Consider the following 22,089-nt stretch of genomic DNA (forward strand, 5'->3'; position numbering starts at 1 on the left):
AAAAAAAAAAAAAAAGTAGCTTTTTTTCAGAATAGTAACCAGGATGGCCGAGAGGTTAAGGCGTTGGACTTAAGATCCAATGGACAAATGTCCTCGTGGGTTCGAACCCCACTCCTGGTAGACCAATGATAATCTAAAAAATAAAACAGTAATTTAGCTCAACATTATGAGTTTCTGTCACAAAAGAAAATGCTCAGTTCTTAAATACCAGTTTAAAAAAAAAGTAGTTTTTGTCAGAACAGTAAACAGGATGGCCGCCAGGTTAAGGCGTTGGACGTAAGATCCAATGGACAAATGTCCTCTTGGGTTCGAACCCCACTCCTGGTAAACCAACGATAATCACAAAAAAAAGAAAACAGTAATTTGGCTCAACATTAAGAGTTTCTGTCACAAAAAAATTGCTCAGTTCTTAAATACCAGTTAAAAAAAGATTGCTTTATCTCAGAATAGTAACCAGGATTATCAATGAAAAATTGCTCAGTTCTTAAATACCAGTTTAAAAAAAACTAGTTTTTTGTCAGAACAGTAACCAGGATGGCCGAGAGGTTAAGGTGTTGGACTTAAGATCCAATGGACAAATGTCCTTGTGAAGTGAAGTGAAGTGAAGTGACATTCAGCCAAGTATGGTGACCCATACTCAGAATTTGTGCTCTGCATTTAACCCATCCGAAATGCACACACACAGAGCAGTGAACACACACACACACTGTGAGCACACACCCGGAGCAGTGGGCAGCCATTTATGCTGCGGCGCCCGGGGAGCAGTTGGGGGTTCGATGCCTTGCTCAAGGGCAACTAAGTCGTGGTATTGAAGGTGGAGAGAGAGCTGTTCATGCACTCCCCCCACCCACAATTCCGTCCGGCCCGAGACTAGAACTCACAACCCTTCGATTAGGAGTCCAACCCTCTAACCATTAGGCCACGACTTCCCCTTGTGGGTTCGAACCCCACTCCTGGTAGACCAATGATATTTAATAAAATAAAATAAAACAGTAATTTGGCTCAACATTATGAGTTTCTGTCACAAAAGAAAATGCTCAGTTCTTAAATACCAGTTTGAAAAAAAAGTAGTTTTTGTCAGAACAGTAAAAAGGATGGCCGCGAGGTTTAGGCATTGGACGTAAGATCCAATGGACAAATGTCCTCTTGGGTTCGAACCCCAGTCCTGGTAAACCAATGATAATCACAAAAAAAAGTAAACAGTAATTTGGCTCAACATTAAGAGTTTCTGTCACAAAAAAAATTGCTCAGTTCTTAAATACCAGTTAAAAAAAGATTGATTTATCTCAGAATAGTAACCAGGATTATCAATGAAAAATTGCTCAGTTCTTAAATACCAGTTTAAAGAAAAAAAAAAAAAATAGTTTTTTGTCAGAGCAGTAACCAGGATGGCCGAGAGGTTAAGGCGTTGGACTTAAGATCCAATGGACAAATGTCCTCGTGGGTTCGAACCCCACTCCTGGTAGACCAATGATAATCTAAAAAAAATAAAACACTAGTTTAGCTCAACATTATGAGTTTCTGTCACAAAAAAATTGCTCAGTTCTTAAATACCAGTTAAAAAAAAAACATGGTGCTTTTTGTCAAAACAGTAACCAGGATGGCCGGGAGGTTAAGGCGTTGGACTTAAGATCCAATGGACAAATGGCCTCGTGGGTTCGAACCCCACTCCTGGTAGACCAATGATATTTAATAAAATAAAATAAAACAGTAATTTAGCTCAACATTATGAGTTTCTGTCTCAAAAGAAAATGCTCAATTCTTAAATACCAGTTTTAAAAAAAAGTAGCTTATGTCAGAACAGTAAACAGGATGGCCGCGAGGTTAAGGCGTTGGACGTAAGATCCAATGGACAAATGTCCTCTTGGGTTCAAACCCCACTCCTGGTAAACCAATGATAATCCAAAAGAAAACATTAATTTGGCTCAACATTATGAGTTTCTGTCACAAAGAAAAAAAGTAGCTTTTTTTCAGAAAAGTAACCAGGATGGCCGAGAGGTTAAGGCGTTGGACTTAAGATCCAATGGACAAATGCCTCGTGGGTTCGAACCCCACTCCCGGTAGATCAATGATATTTAATAAAATAAAATAAAATAAAACAGTAATTTAGCTCAACATTATGAGTTTCTGTCACAAAAAATTGCTCAGTTCTTAAATACCAGTTTAAAAAAAAAAAAAGCTTTTGTTCAGAACAGTAACCAGGATGGCCGAGAGGTTAAGGCGTTGGACTTAAGATCCAATGGACAAATGTCCTCGTGGGTTCGAACCCCACTCCTGGTAGACCAATGATAATTTAAAAAATAAAATAAAACAGTAATTTGGCTCAACATTATGAGTTTCTGTCACAAAGAAATAAAACAGTAATTTGGCTCAACATTATGAGTTTCAGTAACAAAAGAAATTGCTCAGTTCTTAAATATCAGTTTAAAAAAAAATTTGTTTTTGCCAAAACTGTGACCAGGGTGGCCGAGAGGTTAAGGCGTTGGACTTAAGATCCAATGGACAAATGTCCTCGTGGGTTCGAACCCAACTCCTGCTAGACCAATGATAATAAAAAAAAAAGAAAACAGTAATTTGGCTCATCATTATGAGTTTCGGTCACAAAAAAATTGCTCAGTTCTTAAATACCAGTTAAAAAAGATTGCTTTATCTCAGAATAGTAACCAGGATTATCAATGAAAAATTGATCAGTTCTTAAATACCAGTTTAAAAAAAAAAAAAAACTATTTTTTTGTCAGAACAGTAACCAGGATGACCAATGATAATCTAAAAAAAAATAAAACAGTAATTTAGCTCAACATTATGAGTTTCTGTCACAAAAAAATTGCTCAGTTCTTAAATACCAGTTAAAAAAAACATGTTACTTTTTGTCAAAACAGTAACCAGGATGGCCGAGAGGTTAAGGCGTTGGACTTAAGGACCAATGGACAAATGTCCTCGTGGGTTCGAACCCCACTCCTGGTAGACCAATGATAATTTAAAAAATAAAATAAAACAGTAATTTGGCTCAACATTATGAGTTTCTGTCACAAAAGAAAATGCTCAGTTCTTAAATACCGGTTTGAAAAAAAAAGTAGTTTTTGTCAGAACAGTGAACAGGATTGCCGCGAAGTTAAGGCGTTGGACGTAAGATCCAATGGACAAATGTCCTCTTGGGTTCGAACCCCACTCCTGGTAAACCAATGATAATCAAAGAAAATAGTAATTTGGCTCAACATTAAGAGTTTCTGTCACAAAAAAATTGCTCAGTTCTTAAATACCAGTTAAAAAAAGATTGCTTTATCTCAGAATAGTAACCAGGATTATCAATGAAAAATTGCTCAGTTCTTAAATACCAGTAAAAAAAAAAAACTAGTTTTTTGTCAGAACAGTAACCAGGATGGCCGAGAGGTTAAGGCGTTAGACTTAAGATCCAATGGACAAATGTCCTTGTGGGTTCAAACCCCACTCCTGGTAGACCAATGATAATTTAAAAAATAAAATAAAACAGTAATTTGGCTCAACATTATGAGTTTCTGTCACAAAAAAATTGCTCAGTTCTTAAATACCAGTTAAAAAAAAAAAAAAAAAAAAAAAAACGTAGTTTTTTGTCAGAACAGTAACCAGGATGGCCGAGAGGTTAAGGCGTTGGACTTAAGATCCAATGGACAAATGTCCTCGTGGGTTCAAACCCCACTCCTGGTAGACCAATGATAATAAATAAATAAAACAGTAATTTAGCTCAACACTATGAGTTTCTGTCACAAAAAAATTGCTCGGTTCTTAAATACCAGTTAAAAAAAAACATAGTTTTTTGTCAGAACAGTAACCAGGATGGCCGAGGGGTTAAGGCGTTGGACTTATGATGCAATGGACAAATGTCCTCTTGGGTTTGAACCCCACTCCTGGTAGACCAATGATAATTAAAAAAATAAAATAAAACAGTAATTTGGCTCAACATTATGAGTTTCGGTCACAAAAGAAAATGCTCATTTCTTAAATACCAGTTAAAAAAAGAAAAAAAGAAAAAGTAGCTTTTGTTCAGAACAGTAACCAGGATGGCTGAGAGGTTAAGCCGTTGGACTTAAGATCCAATGGACAAATGTCCTCGTGGGTTTGAACCCCACTCCTGTTAGACCAATGATAATCAAAAAAAAATAAAACAGTAATTTGGCTCAACATTATGAGTTTGAACCAAAACTGCTTTTTGTCAAATCAGGATGGCCGAGATATAATTTGGCTGTACAGTATCAGTTTATGTTACAAACAAATTGCTTAGTTCTTAAATAACAGTAAAAAAAAAAAAAAAAAAAAAAAAAAAAAACTTGTTTATGTCAAAACAGTACCCAGGATGGCCGAGTGGTAAAGGCGTTGGACTTAAGATCCAAAAGGGCTCGGGCCCCAAGTTGCATTCTGGGAAGTGGCGGCCATGTTGCCAGCTTCGCGAATGTAAACATACAGCCAGTTGAACGAGGGAGAGAGAGCAAGACAGCGCTCTTGTTGTTTGAAGACATTGAGCGTGCGGCCGGGGCTCGCTTTGCGCGCGCGCTCTCTCTCTGAGGCCGGTGACAGGTGCAATATAAATAGGCGGCGGCTCTATTTCGAGCATGCACGTGTTTTCCGCGCGGCTTGAGCCGCGCCTGAGACGCGCGTCTCATGCAGGCAGTCTGCAAGCTCTAACCTGTTAACATGGGAGCTGAATTAAAAACGGACACGCCACGCAGCTGAGAACTTGCGCCACGCATCTAGTGTGTCGCTGGCCGCGCGCTCGCGCTCTCTCTCTCGGGCGCGCTCTTTGGCCCATACAGTTAATGAATAACGGATCAACTACGACAGCCTACATCGCACATCCTGCGATGTGACTATCGTGGATTTGTACATTGCGATATCGATGCTTAAACAACACATCGTGCAGCCCTAACCCTGGAACAGCGGCAAACATTACAGTTATCCGGTAAGCTGCGCTCTAACGTTACCTAGCTGCTAGTTTAGTAACCGTTAGTGCTAACAACCATTCACACATGGACTTTTAACAATGTGTTTCAAAAGTGTAGTTAGTAGCTGTCCACCCTCCCGTTTTTCCGGGCTTCTCACGTATTTGAGCTGTTTTCCCGCTGTCTTCCCGTTTTAGTATTTACCTGTAAAATATCCCGTTAGCCCCTCCATCAGACCTGTCAAGTCTCTGTGTTGTTGTCCTGTTGCTACTCCTTGTCCTTCCAGCGAAACAGATGTTTTCAAAGCATCGTTTTGCTTACTTGAAAGCAACCTTAGCGTGATGTTGGGCTTTTTAAGATAGCGTGGTTGTTGTGAGAGCACAATTTCACGCCAATCTGTAACTAAAGTCACGTTAGACCTAGCTTCACAAATCGCTTAACGTTAGTTAATGCAGCAGTTTTATAAGGCATATAAAGTTTTATAAGATTAAAAAAAGAAGAAAAAAAAAGGTCAAAAGAGTAAGATGGATGGCCGAGAGGTTAAGGTGTTTGACTTAAGATCCAATGGACAAATGTCCTTGTGGTTTCGAACCTCACTTCTGGTAGACCACTGATAATTTTAAAAAGAAAACAATTGGACTTAAGAGCGGTACAGTATGAGTTTCTGTTACAAACTATTTGCTTAATTCTTAAATACAGTAAAAAGAAAAAGAAAAAAAGGTTGCTTTATGTCAAAACAGTAACCAGGGTGGCTGAGTGGTAAAGGTGTTCCTGTAATAACCCTGTATTTCCATCGGTTAGGAAGAAAAGTATCTGCTAAATGACTACCTTATATTATTAACAATAGCCTTATGGACCAACCAGGACAGATGAGAAGAACACCCAAAAATTTAGTGTGTCATAGCAAAAGTACCTGTATATGTTCCTCTGCATTCATGCATCTTAAACCTCTCTTCACCTGCATCTCCCATTGCAGCAGAACACTTTCACCTGTGATATCAACATGTATTATGCAGGCAACATTCTCTCGTATTTTCCCCATATGTTCTCTCATGCTGCCAAATCACAGATCTGATGCTGACATTTCTCAGCTGTGTTATATGATGCCTGTGTCACAAAATTATGTCTGAAGGTGGTTTGATTGTTTAGTTAAAAACCTATTATCATTTTGGCACAGTTTACATCTGATATTAAAGTAATATATTGTCCAAAAAGCTAAATATTGTCAACATTGACTCACCCTAAAGTAATTATATAAAGGCATGTCTTTATTTCTTCTATGGAACCAAATGCATGGAATCCATAGAAAACGCATCTCCAGTAAGCACGTTTTGAGGGAAATACCTATTTTAAAAGAATTTTAGTGCCACGTGTAAAGATGGTTATCTTCTTGTTTAATCATATTTTGCCTCCATCCTGTAGCCCATTTGATTCTGCTGTGCTTGGCCCTTTGTTTTCAGTTAAAGAGCTCACCTTTGAGCTCTGAGCAAGATACAAAAGAAACCAGATGCCATCACGTTCAGTTGATCCAGCCTTAATGCCCCAGTCCTGCCCATCTCATCAGACATTACACAGTAGTGTTGACAAATAAAGTTCTGAGTTCCTTCAGGGAGTATCTGCAAATATAATGTAAAAAACAACTAGGGAGGCTGAGTGGCCATTCACATTTCGCGTCTTTTGCGAGCGTTTTAAGCCAGACACTTAAGTAAAAATGTGTGGCAAACTATAGTTGGTCCACAAGATTGAGATGATAGTACACAATAGAGTTATTTGTAACATAATGTTAAAGATTAAAAGCTTCAAAAGCATGATTCTCTATTTGACTGATCATGAAGAGTGATTAACTTTTTTTTTTATAAATTCTTCCATAAATTGACTGAAACATAGCATGTAAAATTATACCACCCAAAGCCCTTCATTACCATTCACTACAAACCTGCTTTCCAACACATTTCAAACTGACATGCCAAAGTCTCTCTGAATTCTGCAACTTAGGTATCATCCCAATAAATGTTCACTTCGCTTGGTCATTCAGTGACGTGACATACAGCCAAGTATGGTGACCCATACTGAGATTTTGTGCTCTGCATTTAACCCATCCAAAGTGCACACACAGCAGTGAACACACACTCAGAGCAGTGGGCACCTATTTATGCTGTGGTGCACAGGGAGCAGTTCGGGGGTTCAGTGCCTTGCTCAAGGGCACCTAAGTCATGGTATTGCTGGACCAAGACTCAAACCCACAACCTTAGGTTTAGGAGTCATACTCTCTAACCACTAGGACCAAGTGCTCAGAACTCACAATTATATTTATTATATTTATTACAATGTATTTCAACTCCACTTGAAGGGGACATTAGCATTGATAGGTGACCATTGCTGCTAGATCTAAGTAAATAATAAAAAGTAGTCTGTTCTATGTTGATTAGGTGAATCTGTTTAGCTTGCAAAAGCATTTACATATGCTCATATGTTGGTAAAAAACAGACTTAATAAGAGTAAAGACTAATAAAACGACAAGACCTAAATGCAGCCATTTTTGCTGAAAGATCGTACCTTGCCCAAGCCAGGAGTGTCTTTGACTTTGTTGACTGCCCGTAAAAGGCAGGGCGGAGCAGGGGGCGGAGACACCTGCAGGATGCCGCTGAAGTTGGTGGGATAAAGGGGTGGATCACATGCCACAGGGGGCGCAGGACGCTGCTTCTTCTTCTTGGAAGACAGATTCAATTTCTGGGCAGCCCTGAGGATAAACAAACACAAGCAAAGTTAAAACTAGAACAGATGTGCATATGTGTAAAAACGCTGCGATCCCATGGCTTTTTACATGGATTCCAAGTTTTTGTTTGTTTAGGGAAAGTATTATGTATTGCAAATTTAAAATACAGCTTGCAAAGTTCAAATGTAACAATGCAGACCAAAACTGATTTTGTGAGCAATCAAGTGAATCGAATTTAATTTCAAGTGTCCATCTCAAAACAGAGAAGAAGATTTGTGAATTGTTAAGCTCTTTCAAGTCATTACATGCATGTCACAGCCAATCAGCAGAGAAAACAGACATCTGAAAAGTACAAATCAAAGCTAATTTATTGTTATGAAATGAAACCCTAAGCCATGCTCCAGAATATCTAAAATTGGACAGACAGACAAATTCCACACTGTTAAATAGAACGAGGATGGCAGAGTAGTTAAGGCAATGGATTTAAGATCTAATGAATGTATATCATCATGGATTCAAACTTAAACTACTATTATGTTGTCAATACATTAGAAATTCCAAGTTAAAAATGTGACAGGGGTCAGTTGTGTCTACTTGGCCTTGAAAATGATTGTTCTATGCCTCCACTGACCCCCAAACCTCAACATCATCCTTACAAATGGGGTCCAAGTAACTTATATCTCCAAGCATTAAGAAATCACACACATTCATAGGATGATTGTACTCTTGTGTATTTAGAGCTTGAAGAAATATTGAGAATGGCTTTGACCAGCAGGAGCAGGAGAAGTGAGGGTTGACTGATTCTAACCATAGTCACTCAGCCTGTTAGAGACTGTTTCAGTTGGCTCTTTGAGAAGTATTGATCAATCAGTCTAGCATTTTCACCTGACCAAGCATATCTGTGCTGAGGCTCATCATCACAGCCTCATTTAGACTCCCACTGGATTAGGGATTGGATGATGGGGGATGAAATTGCTGTTTAAAAAACTGAAACACCTCAAGTGGTCAAATACAAAAAGATAGAAAGGATTTTGATGCAGAGATGCAGGGAGTGATGGACTGAAAATATGGCATGGGAAAAATAAATAGTTTATTTGTTGCTGGGGACCCAGAAAAGGATTGTAAAACACATTTCCCGCCCCTAATGTATTTATTAAAAAATGTCTTATCTCATGATTAGGGTGTGATATCACAAGATATATGACACTTTGCCTTTAAAGAATAATTAAAAAGATAGACAAATGTGTTCCCTTAAACCAAACAGTTGCAGTCTCTTCACTAGGCTACACAATCATGGTGAAGACTGCTGATCAGACAGTTGTCCAGAAGACAATCATTGACACCCTTCACAAGGAGGGTAAGTCACAAACATTCATTGCCAAAGAAGCTGGCTGTTCACAGAGTGCTGTATCCAAGCATGTTAACAGGAAGTTGAGTGGAAGAAAAAGATGCACAACGAACCGAGAGAACAGCAGCCTTATGAGGAATGTCATGCTAAACTGATTCAAGAATTTGAGTGAAGTTCACAAGGAATGGACTGAGGCTGGGGTCAAGACATACAGACGTGTCAAGAAATTTGGCTACAGTTGTCGTATTCCTCTTGTTAAGCCACTCCTGAACCACAGACAATGTCAGAGGCATCTTACCTGGGTTAAAGAGAAGAAGAACTGGACTGTTGCCCAGTCATCCAAAGTCCTCTTTTCAGGTGAGAGAAAGTTTTGTATTTTTTGTAAACCAAGTTCCTAGAGTCTGGAGGAAGGGTGAAGAAGCTCATAGCCCAAGTTGCTTGAAGTCTATTGTTAAGTTGCCACAGTCTGTGATGATTTGGGGTGCAATGTCTTCTGTTGGTGTTGATCCATTGTGTTTTTTTGAAAACCAAAGTCACTGCATTCGTTACCAAGGCATTTTGGAGCACTTCATGCTTCCTTCTGCTGACCAGCTTTTTGAAGATAGTGATTTCATTTTCCAGCAGTATTTGGCACCTGCCCACACTGCCAAAAGCACCAAAAGCTGGTTAAATGACTATGGTGTTGGTGTGCTTGACTGGCCAACAAACTCACCAGACCTGAACCATAGAGAATTTATGGAGTATTGTCAAGAGAAAAATGAGAAACAAGAGACCAAAAAATGCAGATGAGCTGAAGGCCATTGTCAAAGAAATCTGGGCTTCCATACCTTGGAAGCAATAATAACAATAATTAAAGAAAGATTAGGATTACTATCTGCACCATAAAGATTCCAACTAAAAAGCGTAGTAGATTTATTATTATTATTATTACTTATTATATTACTTTTTACATTGTCGATGCTACTTTTTTTCACTTTTTTGATGCAAAGAACAGTTTTAAAATAGACTATTTTAGCCTGAATATGTATTCACTGTGTTGATAGAATATTGTAAAGACCTTAGTAAGACAGAAAGAAAGGTCAACCAACTTTACCAAAAAGATTGTACTGGTCAACAACATCAGGATATATTTGCCCAACGACCAGATGTGCACTAACCAGCCTTAAAATTCATGCTAGTCCAAGCAAATCTTTTGGTAACATTTTATTTTGATAGTCCACTTTAGACATTTTACTAGCAGTAAGTAACTTTGCAACTACATGTCAACTAGCAGTTAGTAGAGTATTAGTAGACTGTCTGCTTAATATCTTCTAACACTTTCTTTGTCAACTTATTGTCAACTTATACTAAGCCTAAACCTACCCCTAACACTAACCCTAAACCTACCCTAACAGTCTACTCTGAGAGTTAGTAGACATGTAGTTGCAAATTTCTGAGATTTAGTTGATATGTAGTTGACATGTAGTTACAAAGTTACTTATAGTCAGTAAAATGTCTAAAGTGGACTATCGAAATAAAGTGTAACCAATCTTTTCTCTTTATTATATGGGTGCCCATTCTAAAGGTCTTGTTGGTGCATCCGGCAGTGATGTTTTAATGAACTCTACAGAGTTAGAAAGGAAAGAGACAACACACACAACATGACAGGGCAGATCTACACTCCAAACTTCAACATGTGTGAGTCAAATTGTCCTGTGTCAGTTATACTGTCACTGTAAAAAAAAAAAGCAAAAACAAACAAAAACAAACATCAGACCTCTCCAACTCAAATTTTTCTATTGCCCTAACTGAATTAGTGTGAATTTAATTTTATAAATTAAATTAGGCCAACTGAAAATTTAGATATAAATTGGAGAGCTTTTTATTTATTTTTTTACAGTGTACCTTGAGGCACAATCCTTCATTTTGAAGCGCTCCACCTTTGCCAACTTGTGCAAATCTAGTCAAGGTCAAAGGTACAGACAGGAGAGAAAAAAAAAATACAGGTATCTGTGGTAGCTCAGGTCTTTGGCTCTAAAATCACATCACATCATATAGAAATACACCTTAAGCCTCTGGCTATCAAAGAAAAAAATTCTAGCACTGTGGTTCAGACCTGCTACTTGATAAAGCAAAGAAAACATTTTGCTAACTGATCACATTTCTGTTGAGAGGAGTGGAGGGAAGTGGTTACTGTAAGGGGAAAAATTGAGGCAACAATAATAAACAACCTGAAAGATAAGAGCAGGTGAAAATATAGCTGGAAGTAATAATAACACTGAGTGTTTGTGTATAAATCAGTTCTAGAGATACAGTTGCTGTGCAAGCTATGAAATCATCAGACTGAGCATTCTGGATGCCAACGGTATGAGGAAACTTCCTTAGAAATGAGACAAATTATCACCTGGATTCATTGTCAGGGATATGAAGTGAGTGTTTGTGTATAAAATATGTGTGTAACCCCCTAAGGACTGTGACAAAGTACATGGCTGTGCTCCACGAGGATATGTGATGTGCAAAGTAAGGTAATTATTGTGGCACTCATTAATGTCAGGAAAACAGTTTTCTCGCTCACACACACACCGTTAACAAACACACTGACCATATCCTTAATGAGCTGGCAAGGAAAGTCTCATAAAGTTTGAACCAAACTGTTGTCTCCACCATGTGCTTCTAATTTGAGTCCTCTTGTCCTACATAAATAAACATAGCTTACCGTTCTTCGTTAACTGCCTGAGACAGACCTGATGAAACTAGATGGAAATGATTTTTGTTAAAAGCTAAAACACGTCAACAGGGAAACTGTATGAAAATTAGGAGGACACTTAACTTGAACCGAACTCAGGCGAGATGTGAATGTGTTATTTTGCAGAGGCGTTAATGAGATACTGTATCCTTAAATAGCTTCTTAGAGGAACACTCTGATTTAGAAAACAGACAACATCTCTCCTTCTCATCATCATCTCCCAAAAAGTACAACTTACATAATCCTTAAGTCATCCTAACCCTCATATAAGCACATAATGTGATATGTAAACACAAAATACAATCATGTAGCCATTTAATTAAAGCACAGTCACAAAAATGTCAACAATAAACTACAAAACACACTGTCATGATGCTAGAGAGATCTAGGTGGTTGAAATGGCATTACCATACAGTTGCTAAATTCTTCTGTTTGTCAACATGTTGCTATGGAGTTGCTGGGGTGTTTTGGATAGTTGCTAGGCCACTGACATACAGTTTCTAAGGTCTTCTGTTTGTCAAACTGTTTCTGTGCTGTTGCTAGGGTGTTCTGGGTTGTTGCCAGGGCATTGACATACAGTTGCTAAGGTCTTCTGGTTGTAAGCATGTTGCTATGGAGTTGCTAGGTTGGTCTGTGTGGTTGCCAGGGCATTGCCATGAAGTTGCTATGGTCTTCTGGTTGTCAACATGTTTCTATGACGTTGCTAGGATGTTACAGGTGGCTACCAGGCCATTAATATGTGATTGCTAAGGTAAATGTATCTGAAGTAAAGGCATGTTCACACTAAGAATAATAACTATAATGATAACTATATTATATTGATAATATAACTTATTGTTATTGTTTTTCTATGCAGTTGCTAGGTGGATAGTTTGAACTATACACTCAAAGCATAAACTCAAAAAGGTAAACATTTATTTTATTTTTAAATCTACCAACCTAATCTTCTTAGATTTCTTAAGTAATGGAAACCTAATTGAAGTAAGTCCAAGTAAATACTATATACCAAATTAACTCAAACAGATGTAAATATTAAGAAAAAATATTAGCATTAGCAAGACACTTCAGTCCAGTGAGGCTAAAGAAAACATTACTTGTTTCTCACCTGTCCATCATTTAGAGGGCCCGATGAGCCCTAAGTGTCCAGTTCTGTCTTCCTGTCCGCTCTTAAACAAGTGTCCACCTGACTGAATGTGTAGTATGGCAGTTTATCAGGAATCCATTAGCTCTCCATGTTGTGCTATTTATGTATGGTATATAATCTTGAGTGCCCCTCCTCTACTGTATCCGCAGCAGATCGACCGAAGCAGTTCTTCTGCAATGAACAGATAGCTTAATCCCCACACCTGAGCACTCCTGACTGCCTACGCTCCGGCTCGCCAATCTCATCTCTCCCTCTCACACTTTGACCATATCTTACTCAGTTTCTTTCCCCCATGTCTCTGTTTGGCTTATTCTTCTGATTGCATTGTCCAGGAAAAGATGTCCAGGCTCAAGAAGAAGCGAGACCGGGCGAGAACATCCAAACAGGAAGCAGGGAAGACACAGACAGGAACAACATCACATTGCTGCCTCTCAGCCCCTGTGCTCAGCTGATAATGTCTACTATTCAGTCCCCGCGCCAATCTCGTTCTCTCTCTCACTCGCTCTTTCTCACCCTCTCCATCTGTAACATACCACACACTTCTCCGAGGATATCTTTTCAACACCACAGGCAACAGTAAAGTTGGACCCAGTGCTCTGGCACCTCTGCACTCACTATTTGCATACTGTTCCAGAATATAAGACCGCAATGGCTGCAAACTAAATGAAACCAGAATACATGTCCAATGTTCTGAAAGGGGGATATATAAAACAGACAGAATCAAACCTCAGAGAACTCATGTTTAGGCTGCACAGATACGAGAAAGAGAGCAAGAACATATGTTGAGAAGATCCATCTAAATACAAACTGCAATAGAAGCTGAAGACTTGCACATCAAACAAGAAAAAGGAAAAAGGAAAAGTGAAAAAAAAAAATCTATGTGATTCTTTCATGTCTTCCCAGATTACAAAGAATATCTCACAGGTTTCAGTAACATTTTATAAGTTATATAATTGTTTGGACAAACCATTAATAAAGTAATGATTATGAAACATTCTTAGAACTTTATTAATATTTGATATACGTTCTCATAATTTTGAGAGAAAATGTTCTTAGAACAACATTCTCAAAATGTCCTCATGATGTTATATAAATTTGATAAACTTTGTATAAAACATTTTTTGTAACCTTTAAATACTGTTCTAATCAAAACAAAAATTTTACAATTGTGCACGTGGGGGTGAACAAAAGGAATATAATTTCTACAGATCCATATGGCTTTTCTTGAAGTTCTTCTGAAGCCACATGATGCTTTACGAAAAATTTATCTGAAATGTTTTATTTGTATTTATTTTTGGGAAAACATTTTTTAAGATACTGACAATTTTGCCTGTAGATGTCAAATCCATTTGCACTTGCCCATGTAATATCCAAATTTACTGCTACTGCAACCCATTGGATTTAAAGAGGAGATCAGATACTCATTTTACACAATTTGGTATGATTCTTTACAGTCTTCATGAAATGTCTGTAACATACTTTGGTAAAAATCATCAATGGTTGCGTAAAAAAAAAAAAAAAAAAAATTACCTAAAAAACAGATCTTTTCACAGTGAGTCATTTAGGTGCATGTCTCTTTAAATGATAATGAGTTACTGCTCAGCCCGCCCCTCTCTTCTGTGGGGCATGTCGACACAAGACTTGAATTGATGCTTTGGATTCTGTATATGATTCGGAGGTGGTCTTATTCAAATAGCTAGCTTCCCGGCTGCAGATTGAAACAGCTCACTGGATGACACAGTTTCAGACTCAGACAGCCCATTACTAATTAAGTTGTGTGTTTTCTTTTCAACTTTTCTGAGCTGGTAGAAAAAAATAATAATAATAAAAGGTGAAAATTGTATCCGATGTCCCTTTAAGGTCATCACGGGTTCTTACCTGCTTTGTGATTTAAAGGGATAATTCACTCAAAATGAAAATGCAGTCATCATTTACTCACTTCATGTAGTTTCAAACCTGTATGACTTAATTTCTTCTGCATAACCCAAAAGAGACTTTCACAAGTGGACCAAAACAGTTGAATAATTCTCCAAAATATCTTGTTTTAAGTTCCACAGAAGAATGAAAATCATACACATTTGGAACAACATGGGTGAGTAAATGATGCCAGAACTATGCCTTTAAAAAAAGCTGTGCTAATTCGGTTGTTAAGTGATGACACAAGAAGCGCTGTTTCTGGGTCCAAGCAGCCGTTTATGAACACTGTTTATTCATATTAATAATTTAAGATGAACGCTTTCAAACTTACGGTATACACTACAGTCTCCGTGCTCACAGCGTCCCAAACACAAATCATTTTTATATATTTTTTGTATATTTATATTTTCATTGTCTGGCTATCTGGGACTTCAATATGGAGGTAAATGTTACGATTATAACTTTTTCGCTAGTATTCTATAACATTGTGAGTTTATATTAGCACCTTTTGTTGTTTTCTCGTTGTAACTGCTACGTGACGTCAGACTTAACAAGCGAATAGGTCTGGGTCTCAAAACAATACAGCAGAAAGCCACAGTAGTCAGAAATTTTATAAAGGACTGAGACGGCACCAAAGATTACGTTCTGGTCATGTTAAGCCAGCGTACTAAGTGACTAATCCACATGGTCAGACCTACCCAGCAGGCTAATAATGTCATCATGCACGTCAGCTTTCTCTATGGCCAAAGATTATCCTTAAAACAACCTTCATCTCCTCAAACACAAAGGACTGGGTGAAGCCGTTTCACTCCTGCAGTGCTGGAAGAAAGAAAAGCCTGCAGCCTGTTTTACCCTGCAGTCGTGTTCTGGTGATGCTTTGTGTCAAGAGGGCCTGTCGTCTAATTTCCCTGTCACTTTTCATATATCCTGCTCCGATCCACAGCTGCTGAGCCGCTGCATTGAGATTCAGCCTCAAACATCGAGCATGAAAGAGGAAGGCCACAGCCCTCCCACTGCTATAGCACACAACCCTAGAGCTTTAACATAACATACAACTGTTGCATATCACTTCTAATTAGTCAGCGTTTTATCCACATGGTGTAGATTAAAGGGGATTCGCTTGAATAATGCTATATATATATATATATATATAGCAGCTTATTTGTGCTTATTTGAGTCTCACATAGCTAAAGCATTTAGAACTGGTTCATGGTCTTAGTGGATGGAAAATGGGACTTAAGGACTTTGCTTACTTGTACTATGCATTTAAGCATACTTTGTTAGTAATAGGAAAGTGTGTAAATAAGCATACTAGCACACTATTTTTGTACGACAAAAATACTAAGAGAAGTACGCTATACCAAATTCAACATGTGGCAATATTTATTAGGACATAATATCATGGCATAAAGTTGTATTTATATCATAAACCTCCATATCATGCACTGTTTTAGCTTGTGTATGTTAGCAGCTCATAATTCACATATATGCTTCAAATATGTAAACATCACAGCTTTTCCAAACAGAAAATACATTGGGTATTAATGTAATACTTTTTGGTATATTTTTGACGATATGGACATATTTAGATTGACACATAAAATGTTCAAAAGTTTGAGGTCAGCAAGACCTTTATTAATCTTTTTATTGAATAATAATAATAATAATAAAATTTTGGGCAAAATTAGCAAGTAAAACATACACAAATGCAAGAACTCAAGAAACATATCATTTGGACAACTAGCATATTCTAGAGTATTAAAATTTGGAATGCTCTAATACTTATCTTTATGGTTTAGTACTGATAGTATGTGAATTATGACACAGCACTGTAGCAAACAGAACTAGCAGTGGTTATTCATATTTAAATGAGCAGAACTCTGGCCCCAGCATTCTAATTAAAAGCCTCACTCAATTAATAAGCTTGACTGACACTATCTTGTGCTTTCTGCACAACCCCATTGCCAAACGATGCCACGGTTCTCTGATGTTGACGCTAATTAAGCTATTTACTTTAGTTACTAATGAGCCATAATGAATTAATTGACTGGGCTGAGAAGAATTTATTTTGGGGTCTAAAGTCAGCCCGCATTAGCAATCCAATGAGAAATGACATTTTTCAAACCTAGTTTTAAATATCAAGTGATTTTTTTTCTTATAGCTCTCTCATCACTGGCTTTACTGCTGTATTACTTTCAGAAAATAAACCCATTATTCTGGTGAAAAACATAGTTATTCATTTCTAAAGGTTTTTTTGGAGACTTTGACATGGAGACATGGAGACTTTACATATCTGTGCATGATTCTTGCATGTGATTGCATTTTGTAATTATTTTCCACTCTCATATAAGAGAGCAAGAGTCTACAGATATGTGAAGAACTGTCAAGAGGATGAAGATGCTAAAATAGAGCATAACCAGAGGAGCTGGACCTGTATATAAATCCTGGAAACTCTGACCTGTGGAGCTGTATGGGACTCTGGGTCTGTTTCTGCAGATAAGGTTCTCCCAGACAGTCAAGCTCAAGAGATGAAGCTGCTTCTTCACTGGATCATCAGTCAAACCACAGAGGCTGAGAGTGCTTAAGCAAAAATAGAGCACTTTGAAACAGAATGCTGTGAGTCAGCATTTGGAAAACCATGGATTGGAAGGCCTAAGAAACAGCCTGGTCAGTCTAATTATTGAACAGGGTCACATATTTTAATTATAAAAAAAATATATAAAAGAATATGTATAACGACATGCTGTAACAACTTGTTTACATTCTTAAAAAATGCTGGTCGACTCGTACTATACACAACTATTTTTGTAGGTAAATTATAATTTATTTGTGTATCTATAAAAAAATTAATAATAAATATTATAAATAAATATTCAGAATATTATTAAAATAATATTTAATAAAAAAACATAATTAGCTAATTTAGCATTATAATATATTTATTATAAAATATATATTTATTCATATATGTAATTTATAATTAATATGTTCATTTTACATTTAAATTTTATATATATATATATATATATATATATATATTTCTGGAATTATAATATGATTTATTCTAAATAATATATTTATTATTATAAATCAAGACATGTTAGAGTATATGATTTATTGTGTGTGGAATCTGAACATTTTTTAGTCAACAAACAAGATATAAAACACATAGCCAAGTGGTGCTGAGGTGAGCTGAGCCCCCTGAAGGCTAACTGCTGACTGCAGATTGAGGAACACACAAGTACTGAATGTGCTGTTACTATGGTGATGCTAGTTAACAGCTGACAAAGAGACAGACTGATGGGCAAGCATGTGACTCAGATATTAAAGGACAAATGTAAGAATTCAGCAACGGATCTGATGGATATGATAACCAAATTCAAAGTATAACAGGATTTATATAATAATATAATATATAAATAATAATATATTAATATTTAAGTATAATAGTGTAAAAGTAAAAGTATAAGATAGATAGATAGATAGATCTAGATTTTTGCTGTGCCTCCCTTTATGCAAATAAACCTGCTATAGTAGCCACTAACAGTGAAATGGAATTGTGGGAATTGTAGGCAGACTCACCCTCAATTTACATTTAATTAGATCAGTGAATGGAAAGAGGGCTTGCAGGCTCTTATTTCAAATCCATCCAGAGCTCCACTGATCTCTAGAGGTCAATTTCATGCCTCTGAGTGATAATGCTGATGGTAATTACCATAATTATCATCAGAATTATTGCGGTTGTCATCAATGGCTGACTCCGGGGCTGTTATATTATTAACCTCTGTGCTTAAGCATGTCAATTGGCCATAGCTTGTTAGACAGTGACTCACCACGATCACTCAAGGTCCTGACGTGCGTTTAACCAGCCTGGTGAGTCAAATCATATCATTTAATCATAGAACCATTTCCTAATTGTCCTCCATAGCGAAATCAATGCTAATACAAGACCAAATCATCAAATTTAGTAGTGCATTGAGGGAATGCGAACACATATTCCAGTTTGGGACTAAATGTACAGTAAAAGATTAAAAATCAGCCAAATGAAACTCCAAATGACCATTAGATTGAATATTAGGTTGGATGTCTGTGTTCAACGCAATGCCTCTGGTGGTTATGGAGCAGGAAGAGCTCATAATCCTCTCTCGCCCTAGCCTGCATTTATCATTTATGTCGGGGTCATTACAAGGCCTGACGTCCACTTGTCACTGCTCTGTGACACTCTTTAAGTGATTGTTCACATCCTCTCAGAGCTAAATGGATGGGATCAGGAGTTAATTGCTCTGAATTTTAAGCAGCCCCTCCCTCCTGTCAAACCAGATGAATGGAAAGAGAACGAGAAAGAGACATTAGAAAGAAAAAGGGATAAAGTCCATCGCTTGCAGCTCAGAGTCGTCATCATAATTCTAGCTTTGAAACAGATCACTGTATACATAACAAACTCTGGGCTGTTATTCCCTGTGAGTTTTTATTCACTTGCTTTTAAAATTCATAATTCCATTAGAACATGCATTACATATGACTAAAAACATACACAAAATTGTTTAGGTTCTTTGGGATTTCTTTTGGTTGTTACTATGTGGTTACTAGGGTGTTTAGAGTGTATTAACATTGCTATGCAGTCATGTTTTAACATGTTTCTACAGTTGCTAGGGTGTTGCTAAGGGTTTAGCTGGTTGCTAGTGTTTTAATACGTGTGTGGCAAAGTGTTGTTATGTGACTCCTAAAGCATTCTGAATGTTATTTCAGTATGTTGTTATGTGGTTGCTAGAGTGTTCTTCTGGATGAATGCCAGGATGTTGCTGTAAATGTGGTTGCAAGGTGTTCTGAGTGGATGTCAGGGCATTGCTATGTTGTTACTTTAGTTTATTGTTTTGTGGTTTCTAGGGTGTTCTGAGAGATTGTCAGGATGTTGCTATATGGTTGTTAAGGTGTTCTAAATGCTTTTAACATGTTGCTATGCAGTTTTAGTGTGAATCTACAATTTTCATAGTCATGGAAATCAAGAAAACTCTTTCAATGAGAAGGTGTGTCCAAACTTTTGGTCTGTACTGTATATATATATATATATATATATATATATATATATATATATGCACATGCCAAACATGCCAAATACATACCCCGGGGTGGAATATTTATGGAATAAATCAGGTTGGGCTCTTTACAGGGACACTAATGAAGCTCTTACTCTCCTCACACCCGCAGCTCCAGTGGTTCGGCAGTTTGATCCATCATTCCAGCATGCGGGGGGACAGACGGCTGCAGAGGAGGGGGTTAGTCCTGTGATGGAGGGGTCAGTGCTGATGTAAGGGGTTTCTGAGGTGAATCTGCTTGTGGAGCTTGTTGAGGTGGATCGCTGCTAGGTACAGGTCGAGGGGGGTGGCACTTTAACTCACCGGAGATGGAGGCAGGGGAGAGTTAATGAAGGAATCGACACACGCTGCACATAGTGGCAGTGGCAGTGGTTCTGCATGGCTACTCGCATTATATCATCTCTGGGGTATGTTCCCCGCACCCCACCTTCATTCGTTCACACACAAACCATCTGTAGCACAGTGAAAGGAGCAGAAATCTGTTTCTTATTAAAGTTGCTTCTTCGGGGGAAAATGAGAATGTGACTATTAGAAATGAACAGTAAATGAATTTTTTTTTTTAAATATAAGGCTGTTCTGAAGGGAAATTTTAGCAGGCACTTTATGCAGGCAGGCAAATGTAGTAATTTATTTAGTAAATAAACAAATAAAGGCCTGAATATTCATCTTTGTAATCTATTCTAATTGTAATCTATAATATGCAAGCTCATAAATATAATTAAAATAAAATTGTTCATGTGTGTGTGTGTGTGTGTATTCGATAACACACACACACACTATTAAAAATAATATTATTATTTAAAACAGGTTAAAAATATATGGTATTTTAGCCAGGCAAAGAAATCTAGGCATTTATTTTATTTATTTAGGCAATAAATTGATAAATGTTTCTCTTTTCCAATTTCATAAATAGAAATAAAAATGAAAATAAAAATGTGATTCCATATTTATTTGTAAATGCAAATATTGACATTACATTTTTTTAAACAGGCTTTGCAGACAGGGAAACTTAGGAAATATACAAACAAACAAATAAATAAATAAATGCATAAATAAATAATTGTTTATCTTTGTAATCTAATTCAGAAGTATAATTTTGAAATAAATGAAACAAATACCGACATGAAAAATATCTAAACATGCATTTTAGGCAAGCAAGAAAATAAATAAATGATAGATAACATAAAATATATATATTCCTGATATTCCACTAATTACACACATGTTGTTTTGTTCCCTTAATAATCTAAAAAATATTAGATTAATCACAAATGTATATATAGTAAAATCGGTGGACATTTTTTTTAAACTAACCAACCACAAATAACCAAACAGCAGCAGCAGAAACAGCAGCAGTAGACTCTAGGAGGGTGTTTAGATGGGGTTACAGCAGGGCTGTGAGGGAGCAAGAGAAGCAAATGGATAGAGAGAGACCTGTACTCAAACTGAGCCATTGCTGAGATGTCGATTTACCTTCTGCATGAGAGAGACCCATTCCTGTGCCAGCACACCTGGGACACCATAACTGAGTGCGCCGGGCCAGATCTAGAAATAGATCTAGCTGATAAGGCTACATGACTTCTGAATGCTCTTCAGGTCACTTTATGGCACAGGAGCTTTCTTAAGGAGTGTGAAAAATTGGGATACCACAAGCAAATCTTGGAATATAGAGTTCACATCCCTGCGTAATCCCACTTTAAACAATGGGATGAATGATTACTAATATAGTGACAGATAAAGATCCGTATGAGAAAACACGGAGACTGTGATACAGAGCAGACACCACCAGAGCTCTAGATAAGAAACCACAACACAGAGAGGCTTTTTTCCGCTACAAAAACATTAAAAGAACACTTCCATATGGGCTGCCCACTGCACCCAAGTAAGGACACACTGACCTAAAATGGTGCAGTGGGCAGCCCATATGGAAGTGTTGAGTGCTGGCTGAGACCAGGGATCAGGGGTACTGGCAGAACAAATGAGAGCCACAGCAACGTGGCATGCCTGAGTGAAGCCGAGGAAAGAAGAGGAAGGGATGTTGAAAAGTCAGGCATGGTTGCGCGAGAGTCTCTCACTCAGGCAGATAGCAGCAGCAGTAAAATCAGCTATACATTGTGTGTCAACAGCAGGCAGCAACTCACAGACTAGAGCTGATGGAGTCAACACAGCTTTAGTAAATCCATTCATGAAAAATGTCCTATTCATTTAATTTTACATTTAGTTATTTAGC

General features: G+C 37.4%; 1 protein-coding gene and 8 non-coding genes across 9 annotated transcripts in view; 8 read left to right on the plus strand and 1 right to left on the minus strand.

Moving 5' to 3' along the window:
* Positions 1 to 22,089, minus strand: part of kif26ba (kinesin family member 26Ba) — a 130,216-nt gene that overhangs the window by 65,600 nt on the left and 42,527 nt on the right. The window contains exon 5 of the mRNA XM_052620213.1: positions 7,470 to 7,653. Coding sequence (XP_052476173.1) covers positions 7,470 to 7,653 — 184 coding nt within the window. The remainder of the gene's footprint in view (positions 1 to 7,469; positions 7,654 to 22,089) is intronic.
* Positions 38 to 120, plus strand: trnal-uaa (transfer RNA leucine (anticodon UAA)). The gene has a single exon. It is a non-coding gene; the product is annotated as a tRNA-Leu (tRNA).
* On the plus strand, positions 1,383 to 1,465 carry trnal-uaa (transfer RNA leucine (anticodon UAA)). Its single transcript has one exon. It is a non-coding gene; the product is annotated as a tRNA-Leu (tRNA).
* trnal-uaa (transfer RNA leucine (anticodon UAA)) lies at positions 1,595 to 1,677 on the plus strand. Its single transcript has one exon. It is a non-coding gene; the product is annotated as a tRNA-Leu (tRNA).
* On the plus strand, positions 1,982 to 2,063 carry trnal-uaa (transfer RNA leucine (anticodon UAA)). Its single transcript has one exon. It is a non-coding gene; the product is annotated as a tRNA-Leu (tRNA).
* Positions 2,198 to 2,280, plus strand: trnal-uaa (transfer RNA leucine (anticodon UAA)). Its single transcript has one exon. It is a non-coding gene; the product is annotated as a tRNA-Leu (tRNA).
* trnal-uaa (transfer RNA leucine (anticodon UAA)) lies at positions 2,882 to 2,964 on the plus strand. The gene has a single exon. It is a non-coding gene; the product is annotated as a tRNA-Leu (tRNA).
* Positions 3,374 to 3,456, plus strand: trnal-uaa (transfer RNA leucine (anticodon UAA)). The gene has a single exon. It is a non-coding gene; the product is annotated as a tRNA-Leu (tRNA).
* trnal-uaa (transfer RNA leucine (anticodon UAA)) lies at positions 3,602 to 3,684 on the plus strand. Its single transcript has one exon. It is a non-coding gene; the product is annotated as a tRNA-Leu (tRNA).

This window comes from Carassius gibelio, chromosome A17, assembly GCF_023724105.1.
Source record: "Carassius gibelio isolate Cgi1373 ecotype wild population from Czech Republic chromosome A17, carGib1.2-hapl.c, whole genome shotgun sequence".
In the NCBI taxonomy this organism is placed as follows: Eukaryota; Metazoa; Chordata; class Actinopteri; order Cypriniformes; family Cyprinidae; genus Carassius; species Carassius gibelio.